At 55.0% G+C, this 14,395-nt stretch overlaps 1 protein-coding gene across 3 annotated transcripts in view; it reads right to left on the bottom strand.

Moving 5' to 3' along the window:
• The window catches only part of IFFO2 (intermediate filament family orphan 2), a 52,366-nt gene that overhangs the window by 10,561 nt on the left and 27,410 nt on the right, over window positions 1-14,395 (bottom strand). The window contains exons 2-6 of one of the 3 annotated variants that reach the window (XM_035307937.3): window positions 6,716-6,776; window positions 4,713-4,808; window positions 3,367-3,507; window positions 2,810-2,872; window positions 1,911-2,050 (exon numbers count right to left, since the gene is read on the bottom strand). In XM_035307937.3, the coding sequence (XP_035163828.2) occupies window positions 1,911-2,050; window positions 2,810-2,872; window positions 3,367-3,507; window positions 4,713-4,808; window positions 6,716-6,776 (501 nt within the window). The remainder of the gene's footprint in view (window positions 1-1,910; window positions 2,051-2,809; window positions 2,873-3,366; window positions 3,508-4,712; window positions 4,809-6,715; window positions 6,777-14,395) is intronic. The other 2 variants (XM_003733353.6, XM_035307938.3) reach the window with 2 other exon arrangements.

Raw genomic sequence — 14,395 nt, forward strand, 5'->3', positions numbered from 1 at the left:
TCCAACCCTGCTCCTGATTCTTGTATACCTTAAAAGTCAGCCTGGAATAGGGACAGAAGAGGGAATTCTCTTCCAAGCATGGTGTAGGGGACAAAGCCCTGGACCAAGAGTTGGGGACCAGGCTCTGTCCTAACTCCATGCCTGTGCCCCTCTCTGAGCCCATTCCCTCATCTGAACGTCAGGAGTGAGCTCTGCACTATGGAATTCTGAGTCAGCCTCAGAGCTCTGCAGGAAGGTTAGGAGAGCCCATGCCCCTGGCTTTTGAAACATGAGATGTCAGAGGTGTCTGCTAGAAGGAGCAGCCCTCTCTTGGGTGGGGGTGGTTCTGGAAGGTGGCAGGGCCTCCCGGAGCTCTGGTTGGTAGCATTTGCCAATTTCCTGCGATGGCAAATTTTAAGCTACTGATATAACATCACTGAGGCTGGAGTGGGCATAGCAGCTTCTAAGAGCTGGCACCAGCAGGCTCGCCCACCACTGACCATACCTAGCTCAGACCCTGTCAGCATCCCAAGCCGCATTTCCTTCTGAGAGCACAATAGAGTGGGAGGCAGGCCTGGCTCTGAATCCCAGCCTGACCATATACTAGCTGAACAGTGTTGGCCAAGTCCCTTCTCTCAGTCTGTTTCCTCATCTACAAAAGGGGAGTGATCAGCCATCTCCTAGGTTGGGCATCTGGAGTCAGTGAAGTGGTATTTATGAAGCACCCTCCAAGTAAACATCAGGAGCCATTTCTGCAACCCGTGTGGTCATCTCAGCCAGCCCACCAAGGGCAAACTAGTGCAGGTGGGTCTGTTAAGCTCTGCTCAAGAATGGCCCACAGGCTAGGCGTGGTGGCTCATGCCTGTAATCCCAGCACTTTGGGAGGCTGAGATGGGCAGATCCCTTGAGGTCAGGAGTACAAGACCAGCCCGGCCAACATGGTGAAACCCCATCCCTACTAAAAATACAAAAATTAGCCAGGCATCATGGTGCATGCCTGGGATTGCAGCTACTCAGGAGGCTGACGCAGGAGAATAGCTTGAACCCGGGAGGTGGAGGTTGCAGTGAGCTGAGATTGCGCCACTGTACTACAGTCTGGGTGACAGAGTGAGACTCTGTCTCAAAAAAATAAAAATAAAAAAAGAATAGCCTACAAATAAGACCACCACTGTCACTGTTCCTTCTGGGCTCATGACATCCTCAGACTCAGACATGTCTACACATGACCAGGGAAGGGAGAGCCCAGCCCCTGTATCTCATAAGCAAGACCACCCCTCCTCCCACAGCTTTTTCGGAGGAAGCTTTCAAAGGAAAGGCAGGAGAATGGTAGAGAACATAAAGGATGGTGGTAAACGGAGGAATATGCACCTGCCCAGATTCGGCAGCCGCCACCTAGCACTGTCAACTGTGCCCCAGGCTCAGCGATGCCTGCCCTCCTCAAGCTTCCTAGAGAGGCTGAACTTATGACACTTCCCAAATCACAAATGTTGAAAATGAATCTTGGCTGGGTACAGCGGTTCACGCCTACAATCCCAGCACTTTGGGAGGCTAAGGTGGGAGCATCTCTTGAGCTCAGGAATTCGAGACCAGCCTGGGTAACACAGTGAGACCCTGTCTCTACAAAAAAAGTTAAAAAGTAGCTTAGCATGGTGGCATGTGCCTGTGGTCCCAACTACTTGGGAGGCTGAGATGAAAGGATCCCTAAACCCAAGAGGTTGAGGCTGCAGTGACCTGTGACTGTGACACTGCACTCCAGCCTCCAGCCTGAGAGATAAAGTGAGATGTTGTCACAAAAAAAAAAAAAAAAGAAAAGAAAATGAACCTAAACTCATCCAGTGCTACGAGCTACTCTCAGCCCAAGCCTCCTGTTCAGCAACTCTGCGCAAGCAACCCGGGGAAACAGAGAGCGTGCAGGCCATGGGGGTACTCACAGCTGGTTAAACATGCGCTTCATCTCATCAGTGATGTTCATGGAGCCAACCTCGTCATCTGAGAACCGGTTCACCTCCCCATCCTGCTCGGAGATGTCCTCATCGGAAGCAACCTTACGCTCCTTCTTTTTGGGGACCACCTGAACCGGAAAGAAAGAAATCAAGGTAATTGGGGGGGTCTCGGCTAGGATGGAGGGTAAGGGTGAACTGGGAAGGGAGCCGGCATCCCATGGGATGATGAGTGTGGCTGGGGCCGGCCAGTGCCAGGAAAGGTATGCAGGTCCTCTAAGAAGCAGGCGGCGTTAGCAGGAAGCATGAGGTGGGAGACATGCAGGGGGCACATGGATGGCTGGACTCTTCCCTGCCCTGGGCGGCCCAGTGGGTGCGCCGGCTCAGCTCGCCCTTTCACCACAGAAGCAGTCCCACGGTTTAGAGAGAGGAGCGGGCCAGACCAGGACACAGAGTCACCTGGGATATCTCAGAGCCAGCCAGAGAGAGGGAGAACCCCTGACAAAGGCCATATGGACCCATGCTGCCCAGAGCCCTCCTGCTCACATGCAAAGGCAAAGGACAGGTGGCCTGAAGGTTCACCAGAAGCTTCCACTCCAAGCAGACAAGCCATGAGCAAACGAAGGCTGCATTGGCCTCCCGTGCTTCCCCGCAGAGGAACAGCAAGAAGGCATGGAGGTGGAGAGAGAGCCCCAGGGAGTCCCGGATCTGGCCCAGCGACGTCAGAGTCACACACACAGAGCGACAACACACCATATAGTGCCCTGGGCTCAAGCAAAAGCCAAACCACAACCCGAAACTCAAGAAGCAGCCTTCAGAGAATGACATGTGCCTCATTCGGCTGCACTAGCCCCCAGCCCTCTCCGGAGGACAGCCTCACTCGCGCTAACCTGATCGCCGTCTCTCGGGGGCACCCACACTTGCACGTTAGGTCGGGGGGGTATCGAGAGCCTCTTTGGGGGGGAATGAAAAATAGTCAACAGCCAACAGGTCCTCTTCTGAACTCTGAGGCCCCTCTGCCAGAGCTCAGGCCAGCTCCCCCAGTTCTCCCCATAAACTGGCCAGGGCTCCCCAACCATGGGGATGATGCCCAGTTCTGGCACCCAGAGGAAGAGGCAGAAAGCGGGGCAGTAGGCGCAGTGTGGGCTGGTGGAGCAGGCCCTAGAGGGGCAGGAGACTGAGTTCTGCCACTTCCTTCCTTGAGTACAGCACATCACCCTTTGGGCCTCGGTCTCCCCAGCCATAGAATGAAGTAGTCAGACCAGCCTATGAGTCCACGGGCGCCTGATTCTACTTTTCCTGGGGAGCCACAGGGTCGGGTAGTGCTACCTCTGGGGGAAAGGGAGGAAGTGAGTGGGATGTTGGGGGAAACAGGGGTTGGCGGTGGAGGCCAGGGCTGCACTGGGAGAGTCGGGGGTTGGCTGGTGAGCAGGGCAGCCCTAGTCACCTGGAAGATCTTGGACACGTCTTCCGAGTTCCGCTGCTGTGCGACATCGCACAGCTTGGCCGTGATATCGATTCGGCGGCAGATGTCCATGTCCACCTTCATGGCCTTTTCTTGGATCTTTGTGTCCAGGTCTGTCATGGGCTGCAGGGAGGACAGCAGGGTTTACATGAGCAAGGGATGGTGCAAGCCTGGGGGTCTGGGCAGAGAGGTGGGGGGACCCCTAGGTGTCAGCAGGGGTGGTGCAGGGAGGCCCCCAGAGTCCAATGGTGCTTTGGGCTTTTCCATGAAGTGGAGGGGTGCAGCGGCGCTGCTCGGGGTGGGATGGGGCTGGGGCCTTGGGATTCAGGGGCCAGTGTGAGGCCATGTGTGCTGTTCTCCCTAAGGGCTGGAAGGCATCCTCCCAGCAGACACAGGGTCCATGTTTACTTTGTTAGACCAAAGAAAAGAAAAACAACTCCCGCTGGAGAAAGATGGCCTTTCTTTTTCCACTGGCACGTCCCACCTGTCCCCCATACAATGCTGCCTGCCCAGATAAGGCAGCTCTCTCTCCTGGACACTTCCCACAGCTGGCAGGGAAAGTCACTGATGACCACAGGGTGGATCCCCCTGGACCCAAGTGAGAGGGAGAGCAGTAGCCTCCAACTGGGGTCCTAGGAGGCTTCTACCAACCACACCCCAGCTTCATGCCTTTCCACACCAGGAGCCACACCAGAGTCAGTCACCCACGTTCTGGCCCCTTCTGCCTTCTGGTGGGGTCTTCCCACCCCGTACTGCCCACAGTCTGAAGGAGGAGGAGACCTCGGTCTCCAGCAGCAAGGAGCCCTTTGCTGCCAACAGCTCTCTCCCACCCACCCCTGACAGATAGCGGGGCCCCGAACTGTCAAAAAGACACACACGCTGGCTTTTCCTGACCTCACAGAGCAACCCTGCCAAAGGCCACTGGGCCTACGAGTCTCTCAGGCCAGCACAGACCAAAGGGCACCCAGCCCAACCTACCAGACGTCCCGCTGTGCCCAGACACTGAGAACTGCCCTCATCAAGGCGAGCTGGGAAGAAGTGGGAGCGAACACACACAGACCATCAGGGGAGCCCGGGGGAGGGCGGGATGGGTTAAGCAGCAGATTAATGCATCTCTACTCAGACCAAGGTAAGCGGAAGTAGGGAGGGGGCAAGAGGAGGGCGCCTGGTCTCCGATGCATCCAATGCATCCATCATCCTCACGGTCAAACACAGCCAGCCAGGATTCTAACTAGAAGCCGAGCTCCAGAGCCTCGGAGGGAATGAAGCGTTTTGCATGATGGGTGTGGGGGAGGTCATAACACCCAGGGGCAGCGGGCGGCACTTACGTCACTCATAAGCCCCTTAAACACCACCAGCTCAGCCTTGAGCCGCTCGATCTTCTCATTCATCTCCTCCTGGATGGCATCAGCCTCTTGTGCCGCCTGTGGGGACGGAGATAGGGAGGCTTCAGAGGGGCCGGGTCCTCTGGGGATAGGAGAGTCTGGACCCCTGAGTCCAGAGCCCTGGGCACTCAATGTCCACCCCAGCTGGGCACCTGCATGCCAGGAAAGGGGCGCCAAGGACCTCATCCCAGCCTGGCTTCCCCCTCAGCACTGCTGACTGCTTAAAATACTTTTCACTATCACATGGAAAAATCCATGGCAGATATTAAAAGAAAAAGAGCAGGTTAATGAACAAGCAATCCTATTACATTAAAAATACAAGATCAGTCCAGGCGCGGTGGCTCACACCTGTAATCCCAGTACTTTGAGAGCCCAAGGCGGGCAGATCACAAGGTCAGGAGTTCGAGACCAGCCTGGCCAATATGGTGAAACCTTGTCTCTACTGAAAATACAAAAATTAGTCGGCCGTGATGGCGCGTGCCTGTAGTCCCAGCTACTCGGGAGGCTGAGGCAGGAAAATCACTTGAACCTGGGAGGCAGAGGTTGCAGTGAGCCATGATTACACCTCTGCACTCCAGCCTGGGTGACAGAGCAAGACTCTGTCTCAAAAATATATATATATATGATATCAATCTGTGTGAAACTACCAATATTGGATCATCTCTGCTTTCAAAATGACAATGTCATGTGTGTTGACCTAACACACATCTAAAGAGCATGGGTGCATGTCTGCACAGACAAGATCGGAAGGTCACACACCAGTTTTTCAACTGTGGCGGGGTGGAACTAGAGATAATTTTTATTTTCTTTGTGCTCCTCTATATTTTCCACATATTTGACCATGAACTCATTAAATTTATAAAGAAAAAAACTACTTTTGTTTTGTTATAAAAGAAAGGGAAACATTCAACCTTTTCCTTCTACACATTGACAATGATCTCAAACTGTCTCTTCCTTCGAAGGTAAATGCTTTAAGTGTCAGAAAGCAATTTCTAAGCATTTTCTTTTTTTTTTTTGAGATGGAGTTTCGCTTTTGTTGCCCAGGCTGGAATGCAATGGCACAATCTCGGCTCACTGCAACGTCTGCCTCCTGGGTTCAAGTGATTCTCCTGCCTCAGTCTCCTGAGTAGCTGGGATTACAGACATGCACCACCATGCCCAGCTAATTTTGTATTTTTAGTAGAGAAGGGGTTTCTCCATGTTGGTCAGGCTGGTCTGGAATTCCCGACCTCAGGTGATCTGCCTGCCTCAGCCTCCCAAAGGGCTGGGATTACAGGCATGAGCCATCACACCTGGCAATTTCTAAACATTTTTGAAAGAACTTTTCATGCCTTCTCATGGGATTGCTACTCTTGCTCCCATTTGACCAAAAGGAAAATAGAGGCTGAGAAGATGAAGTTTGCTGCTCAGGTTACGCCACAGGCGGGGGAGTTGCAGAGCCCAGAATGCAGAGATTCCAGCTAGAGCAGCAAGGGGAATGTTCCCAATTGCCCACCATGGAGAGCCTGCTCAGACTGAGAGCCTACCTGTGACATGCCACCTGCCCTCTTCAAGGCCTTCAGCCCCAACTCAGGGCACCCTGCTTGCTTGGGGGCTTACAGACCACCTAGTCCAAGCCTCAGGTGGGGAGACAGTGACTGGTGAGAAGAGTCACGGTCCCAGGTCATAAAGCAGCTGGGACTTGCACCCCGGGACCTGGACCCAGGCTTCTCAACTCCTGCATCAGGGCACTTGTGTAACACTGTGCTGGGTCCATTCCTAGCTTCCAAGCAGAGGAAGTAAAAGAGATCTCTTGGCTCTATAAGGGAGAGACTGAGGCAGCAGGAGGTAACACAGAGTAGGGGCTGTGTGAGAATTTCCTGGCTTTGCCGCATGAAGACTGCACCCCTTGGCCACATGGCTCTCTGGCGTGCCCTCTCCTGGCCGGGATGCCTGAGGGCTCTTACCTCCTGCAGCGTTTCCACCATGGTCTGAAGGTTCATGCGCTTGGCAAGCTCCTCCTCCCATCTGTAAAGCCAAGAGGAACAGGTGGTCAGAAGATGAGCTCCAGAAGGCCAGTCCAGCCCTCAGATACAACCCAGCATCCACCAGGGCCTAGCCTGAGCTGGGCGAGGAAGGTGCATTGGGGCATCCATCCCTGCCTGCCCTTTGGGAGCGCCCAGCCTAGGGGAGGTGCTGTGAGAGGACAGCCAGGCTGACACATAACCAGAGCACCAGGTAGCGGTGACAAGTGCCATGCTTAAAGTATGAGCACAGCACCGTGGGAAGACAGAGGCGGGAGGGACCGCCACCCTGCCTGCATGCAAACTGTAAAGCGCTGTGCCAACACTGCTGCTCCTGCTTTTGCTGCAAGATGCAGTCGCAAAGCTGGTCCTTAGGAGCCAGGCTGCGGCCAGCTCCACTCTCGGGCTCTTTGCACCCACAAGAAACAAACTTTTATTGTGCTCAGTATTGCAATGTCCTACAGCCTACCCAAACCAACACAGAACTCTCCTATTTAGGTGTTATCATCCCATTTTATAGATGTGGAAACCGAGGCTTGGAGAGGCTAAATGTTTTCCCCAAAGACACACAGTGAGGCGGTGGGGCTGGAATTCAAACCCAGGTTTGTTTTATTACATTAAAACAAAACCCAGTAAATCCAGATTTAGCATTTATGATGTGCCAGGCCCTGTTCCAAGGGCTTCCATACTACTCTTTTGCGTGCGTACTGCTCCAAGCTGAACAGAAACACAGGCAGGGGAGAAGGCAGAGGAGGGTTCAGTGGACCCCCAGCCTCAACTGCAGGAAGGGACAGGAGCAGTTCCCTGGGGTTGGATGACAATACCAATACCAGAGCCACCTTCACGGAGACTTACTTCATACCAGGCACTGTTCTACGTGAAGTTTATTCAATCCTCGTAACAACCTATGCTCTAGGTACCATCATTATCACCAGGTGAAGAAAGCAAGACCCAGAGGCACAAGCTGAGCCCAAGGCCAGGGTAAGATAGGGTCGAGCTAGGACTGAAACCCAGGTGGGGAGGCCCCAGACTGGTTGCTCAGAATCCCCTCACAGAGCTCCTCATAGACCCAGGAACTGTCAAAGCCTAAAGGCCCCAACCCAGCTCCTCCAACACAGAGTCCCTCCCTCTCTAGAGGAAGCTGGGGGCAGGTTCTTTCCCTCCCTCCATCCTGGGACAGACAGAGGAGCTTCTCTCCTTCTTCACCCCACTGCTACCCTCCCTACATGGCCTCGGAGCAGAGCAATCTGGAACCGTGTTAGGATGCTGTCGGGGCCAGCTAAAAATAGGCCAGAGGGGAGGGAGGGCTGGAGAGTTGGTTACGTCACCCGCTTCTGGAAACAAGAGAAAACAGATACTGTTTGCACACACAGAGGAAAATTCCTCCTCTCTCCCAGATGAGACAGCCCCGGCCAGGGCTCCTGGAGGACACACACTCTCTTCCTCTCCCCATTTTCTCTGGCCTTTACCGGCCCCAGCATTAGCAGCCAGGCTGAGATCTGTGTGGGCTCCAGGGTCCGGACCTGGAGGGCAAGGGGCTGGGATTCCCACCAGGGCTGGAGGGCACAGAGGAAGCTAAGAAGGGGCAGGGAGGGAATCTAAGGACCTAATCCAGCCAGGACAATCTCATTGTACAGATGGGGAAACTGAGGCTGAGTGGTCAAGCCATTTTCCCAGGTCACCTAGTATAGCAGGGGCAAGGTTAAGAGTCTGGTCCCAGACCACCTCTCACTGAGAAGAACAGGCCCCATGTTGGGGATAGGAATCGCAAGGTGGGGGAGTTCCCAGGCCACCACACCCCTGTCCAGCAGCACAGAGCACCTGGGGCTTCCCTGAGGGTTAAAGTCCAGAGCACAAGTCCTGAGCTGGATCATCTCTCCTGGCCACACTGCTCAGAGGGGGTAAGGCGACTCAATTCCAAAGCCACTGAGCAGGGCGGGTGCACGGGAGAGCTGCAGCATGGCTCTGGCTGCAGCCTGGCGTCCAGGGCCAGCCCACTACCACATCTAGCAGTAAGAGCAGGAGTAGCTAAGAAAGGTGCAAAATATAAAGAATGACATGGCTCCTCTCTTGGACGCAGGCTCGCAGGGCACCTCCCCAATATTCTCCATTCCCCAGAGGGCCCCTTGAGAATGAGGCACAGCACCCCTCACTTTTCCTTTGAGCAACCATCTCATGAGGAAGACGAGGCAGGGGCCAACAGACCCCTTGTACAGATGGAGAAAACAAGGACCAGAGAGGGAAGGAGACTTGCCCCAAATCCACCCAAGGTGAGAGCACAAGCCCAGATCTGTGGCCTCTCCAGACAGTAACAGCCACAGCAGCAGCAGGCACCATTCACTGCAGGGTCCGGTCTGGGCCCCATACAGCGACACACACATCACTGATTGAATGTGAATTATTAACCCTCTTGGGGAAAGAATTTCTATCCAAGCCCATTTTGCAGATGAGAGAGCTGAGGTTCGAAGAGGTAAAGTAACTTGTCTAAGGTCACACAGCTAGCAAGCAGGGAGCTGGGAGTCAAAGCTAGTCCATTCTCTAAAGCAGCAAGTCTCAATCTAGAATGTGCACACAAATCACCTGGACATCTTATTAACATGCAGTTCCTGGTTCAGCAGGCAAGGGCTGGGGCAGACAGCCCCCCAGTTATGCCAGGCTGCAGATGGCACTGAGTGCCCAGGCTCTGAAGACCACACAACCCAGCCTCTCCACCTCGCCTCTCCTCTCCCGCCCCAAGTTCTGCACCTGCCCCACGCCTCAGTCATGTTTCCTGAGCTGCACACACCGCACCCCCAGGATGAGCTTGCACCAGTGATTTCATGGGCTTTTTTATTTCCAAAACCGGACTGGGTAGGCAGCTGGCTGGCCTGCTCCCAGAAGGTCGAAGACAGACCGTGCATGTGGACAGCAGCCGGCTTGACTGAAGAGACGGACTTCAAGCCGGCTTGAAGTCGCCCGCCCTGATGTCCCTCCTGGCGGCGGTGGAGAAAACCTGGCTCAGCCGGCTCCAATGTTGACAGTGCAGAAAAGCTCTGTCCTTGGAGAGCTCTGAGGACTGGCATGAAGAGCCAGGTGGGTGATGTGTTTCTTATGGCACTCCAGACACCCGCATTCACTGCCCGCCCACCCAGAGCCAGGGAGCACTCAGCTTCACTGAGAACTGGTCAACCAAGTTGCTGGCGTGGAGATTTCAACACCTGCTTCCCAAACACAATTCTCCCTCTGCCCTGGGTCTGCCCACAAGAGTAAGGTTTCAGTGGGGAGGGTGTTTCAGGCAGAGGGACAAGCAGAAAGAGAGCAGCAGGAAGGGACAGGCCAGGGGCCGCCTGCCACCAAGAGGCGGGGGTTTGCAGACACCGTTTCCTTTCAGCCTATGCCCTCCCCGATCTCAGCCCCAGCCCACAGCTGAGCAAACCACCTGCCCAAAGACTGCCTAGTAAGCGGCAGCGTCTGGATTCGAACACAGGTCTGGCAGAATCCTACACCCAAGGCTTTAAGGCTGAAAGGGGAAGGAAAGCTAGAGTGAACATAAAGAAATAATTTTGGGGGCACAAAGGTCAGTTTCCTTGAGTTTCCCTCAGCAACCCAGGAGCTGTTCTGTTGGCTGGGGAGGGGTCTTTTCTGGTCAGAAGACTCCAGGATATTGACAGGCCTGTCACTGGAAGAAAATGAGGTGACAAACACATCCCAGTGCTCTCTGTGGGGCAGGGCCTTTCCATAGATCTGCTCTGTCGTACTGTGCATGCTCTGGGAAAGCTGCCCTGTCTCCATTTTACAGGTGGGAAAATGAAGACCCAAGGCCTAGGACAACTCCAGCCACAGCCAACATGGCTTGAATCACTGAGAGCTGCCCCTGCCCACCCTGACCCAACAGCTCATCAAACTTCCAGATCCTTCTCTCTTCGAGCACTGGATTGGAGAGGGGACATTTATTGATTACCTTCTTGGTGGTGTCCACCACATTTGGCACTCATTCCTCCCTCTATAAAATCCTGCTGAGCCCTCCCCTAGGATCGTCTCCATGTTGCAGATGAGGCTCAGAGGTCAGGTAACTCATTTCCCCTCTTCCTCCCTCCTCATCAGCCTTGAAACCCTAGCCGTCCTCCCAGCCTTGTCTCAAATGTCATCTCTTCCCCAAGCCTTTCATCCACTTCCATTGTTTGCCCCACAGCTTGAGGCAGCAGAGGCCCCAGGATCTCCTCTTCCCCAGTGGCATGGTCATGGGACCCCATGGCCCTTAGCTGTCACCCAAAGGAGCCAATTCCACAATACCAGGGCCAGTGGTGGCTCCAGCGGGTGGTCACTGCCACCTCCACCTTCCCCACCACCACCAGGGGCTGGCACTTATCTCGGGAGGTCTCTGGCAAAGAGATGGAGAGGAAGCAAGAGTCGAGGTCCTGGTCTAGGTGGGAAAACAGGCACAGGAGCTGGGTCTCAAGCAAGGGTCCAACCCCTCTGCAGGCCCAGAGAGCTGGTTATGATGATCATTTCTGTGCTTGCTGCTGTATTCCCTGCGCCTAAAACTGGCTGAGCACTTGCTAAAGAGTAAGATATTTAACAAATGGATTTGTTGGATGGATGGATGGATGGATGGATGGATGGATGGATGGATGGACAGATGGATGGACAGATGGATGATTGAATGAATCCAAAGCTGCACTTACTCCTCAGTGCCCTGACGGCCCTCACCTCCAGCCAGAGCTCCCTTCCCCCTGGAGTATCCTTAGCCTGAACCATCCCAGCCTGGGGATTGCCGTAGGCAAATTCCCAGCACAGGCCCCCGACACTCAGCTTCATCCATTGACTCTAGAGCCTCTGCAGGAGCCAGGCCATCTCCCAGGAGTGGGAGGGATGGCTGGGGCAGGAAGCAGGCAGGAGAAGGAGAAACCTTCCTTTTCCCACTTACCGCAGCCCTGGGCCAGGGAGGGGCGGCAGGGATGTCAGGAGAAAGAGTGTAGGGAGAGGAAATGAATCCACAAAAGCACAGGGCAGCTGAGATCGGGGCCTTGGCCACCATTTCAGCAGAACAAGCACTCTCTGAGGCTGGTGGCCAGGAGGGGGAGGTGGCAGCACCACCCCAGCCAGATGTGGTCTCTCTGCATTCCTGAGGAGCCACCACAGGAACCACGTGAGGAACGAGAAGTCTCTGCTGGCCACTGGGGAAAGGGGGTGGGCAGATTCTATGCCAGTCCCCACCCCCACCCCACTCAGAGCCAGTGCCTCCCCGTCCCCCATCAGCTCAAGATGACACACAGACCCACAGGAAAGGGATGAATGAGCCTGCCCTAATGAGGGGCGGAAACCTACGCTGAAGTCACTGGCAGAGGGGCTGACTCACAGATTTTTCACTTCCTGTGCAGTCAGAGAAAAGGCTCAGGGCTCCCGCTCAGGAGGAAAGTGGGTGCAGGCCCAGCAAAACAATGAAGGCTCCAGGGATGGCCCTGGGGCTCCTGGAGTGAGCATCCCAAGACTCCAGGGCAGCAAGAGGAGGGTTCAAATCCTGCCCCACCTCTTCCCAGTGTATCAGTTCCCCTCTGGACCTCAGTTGTCCCCTCTGTGAGTGGGGAAGCCAGCCACCCCCTTTTAAAAGTGGCTATGGGAACCACAGGAAGGGGACGGTGTGGGTGAAAGCACCCCTGGCACCCATCAGACCATGGGTGCTCAGCAGCTCCATGTGAACTGCACAGCACGGCACATGGGCACCTCCCAGCTCCAGAGTTGGGAGGGAGGTGTGGAAACCACCCACACCTTTCGGGAAGAGGAGCAGCTGGCACACCTAGGTCGACTCAGTCAGGTGAGGGAAAACAAGCTCAGGTGAAGCTGGGCTGGAGCCCTCAGTGGAAGACCTCATTCTGGGCCAAGCGTGGGCCTGGCCTCTGGCAGAAGGCAGGTGGGGGCAGAGAGCAGCTTCCTTCCCAGCAGGTGGAGGGCTGGCACCCTCTCAGCTCCATCCTGGCCACAGGGAACCACCCCACTGCAGCAGGGCCAGGCGCAGGTGGCTGGGGACTTGCTGGAGCCCGGTGGCTCTGACCACAGGAGACTTTGCCTGGCCAGTGACCCCAGCTCTGCACTGCCTCAGCTCCTGTGTTCACCCACTCGCAGATGCACAGAGGGGTCCCCGAATGGATGGTGTCTTGCCTAGGCCTCATAGCAGAGCCAGGGCCAAGCCTGGGGGCCCCAACAGGCCGATATTCTCTAGAATAATATCTGAGCTGGAGGAAGAGAGTGCAGGCACAGAGGTAGAGCAGGGGAGCCCTGTCTTCAATGCAGTTTCACAGAATCTGACGGGTGCAGACCAGAGCGGGCTCGCCTGTGGGGACAGGGCTGTGCGCCCCCAACAGCCCCACTTGCTTCTGCTGAGTCCTTCTAGAGAACCTGAAAACCACGACTGAGTCAACTTCCTCCTTGCCTATCAGCTCCCCCTCGAATACCACAGACAATTCATATTTAAGGCAGAAAAAAAACACAATAAGGGAGTGGAAGTGGGGCAGAGCCGGGAATACAATGTGGAAACCCCATCACCACTGCTAACACAGGGCTCACCTCCCAGCAGCTCAGCCCTGAGGGACGTGTAGATACTTTGCCTCCCCACTTCCTCTCCCACATGGCGTGCTGCAAACATGTCTTCTCCCCCAAAAATGGACAGCTAATAAGCTCAAGCCCCCGCCCCTGGGACACCTGGTACCACCTCTTGTGGCCTCCTGGCTCCCATCTCCACGGAGCCCCGGATCCCTGGGAATGGCTGCCTCACAGACGTGCCCATCAGAGCCCGGCTGCCCAGCTGTACTCTGCTGCTCTCGGAAGGAAACACAAATTAAATGCCAACTGATTGTCTCCAAGGAAGAGGTATTAATTTAATGTGAACACTTAACCAGGGCAGCCGATTCCATTACAGACTGGCGGTAATGGCCTGGGCAGGACGGATCACAGGCTGCACGCTGGGGATGGGGGCCAGGTTTGAGAAGCCACTACATCAAGTGTGCCCCAGCACACTGCCACCCACACAGACACACAGAGCTGCTTTAAACCAGAAACAGTGGCCTCCTCCAGGGATGCCAGCAGGCCAGGTCTGTACAAGGCTGCTCAGGGGAGAGGCAGAGGGGTCTGACATCCATAGGGAAGACCCCTGTGGAAGAGAGAGTACTAGGCTAGGAAGCAGGAGGTCCTGGTTCAAGTCCTGGTCGTGTTGCTAATTTGCTGCATGACCCTGAGCAAGTCCCTCCTCTGCCCTGGGCCTCAGTCTCCCCATCTGTAAGAGGATCTCTCAAAATCTCTCTGGATATGATATTTACAGAGCTATTTGCACACCCTGGATAGGGCCCTTCCTTGGAGTCTGGAAGAGTGACAGCCTCTATCTAGAGTTATCCTGGGTCCCATCAGGGCTCTGACAGCCTGCACTCAACAGCAGACACCCTCTGGGTGCCCTCTCCCTGGTCAAAAAGCATGGTGTGGGAGCCTGCATTTGTTCATTTGTTTGCTGATCATTCATTCATTCCATAAACAGTTCCTGAGGGCTTGCCATGAGCCCCACAGGCCTTAGAAAGTCAAAGGGTGTAGGCATTTCTGCAAACCTCTCTAGGAAGGGCAGGAGAACTGAGAAAGTCATCTGCCACTGTGTGATCC

Source organism: Callithrix jacchus, chromosome 7 (assembly GCF_049354715.1).
Source record: "Callithrix jacchus isolate 240 chromosome 7, calJac240_pri, whole genome shotgun sequence".
Lineage (NCBI taxonomy): Eukaryota > Metazoa > Chordata > Mammalia > Primates > Cebidae > Callithrix > Callithrix jacchus.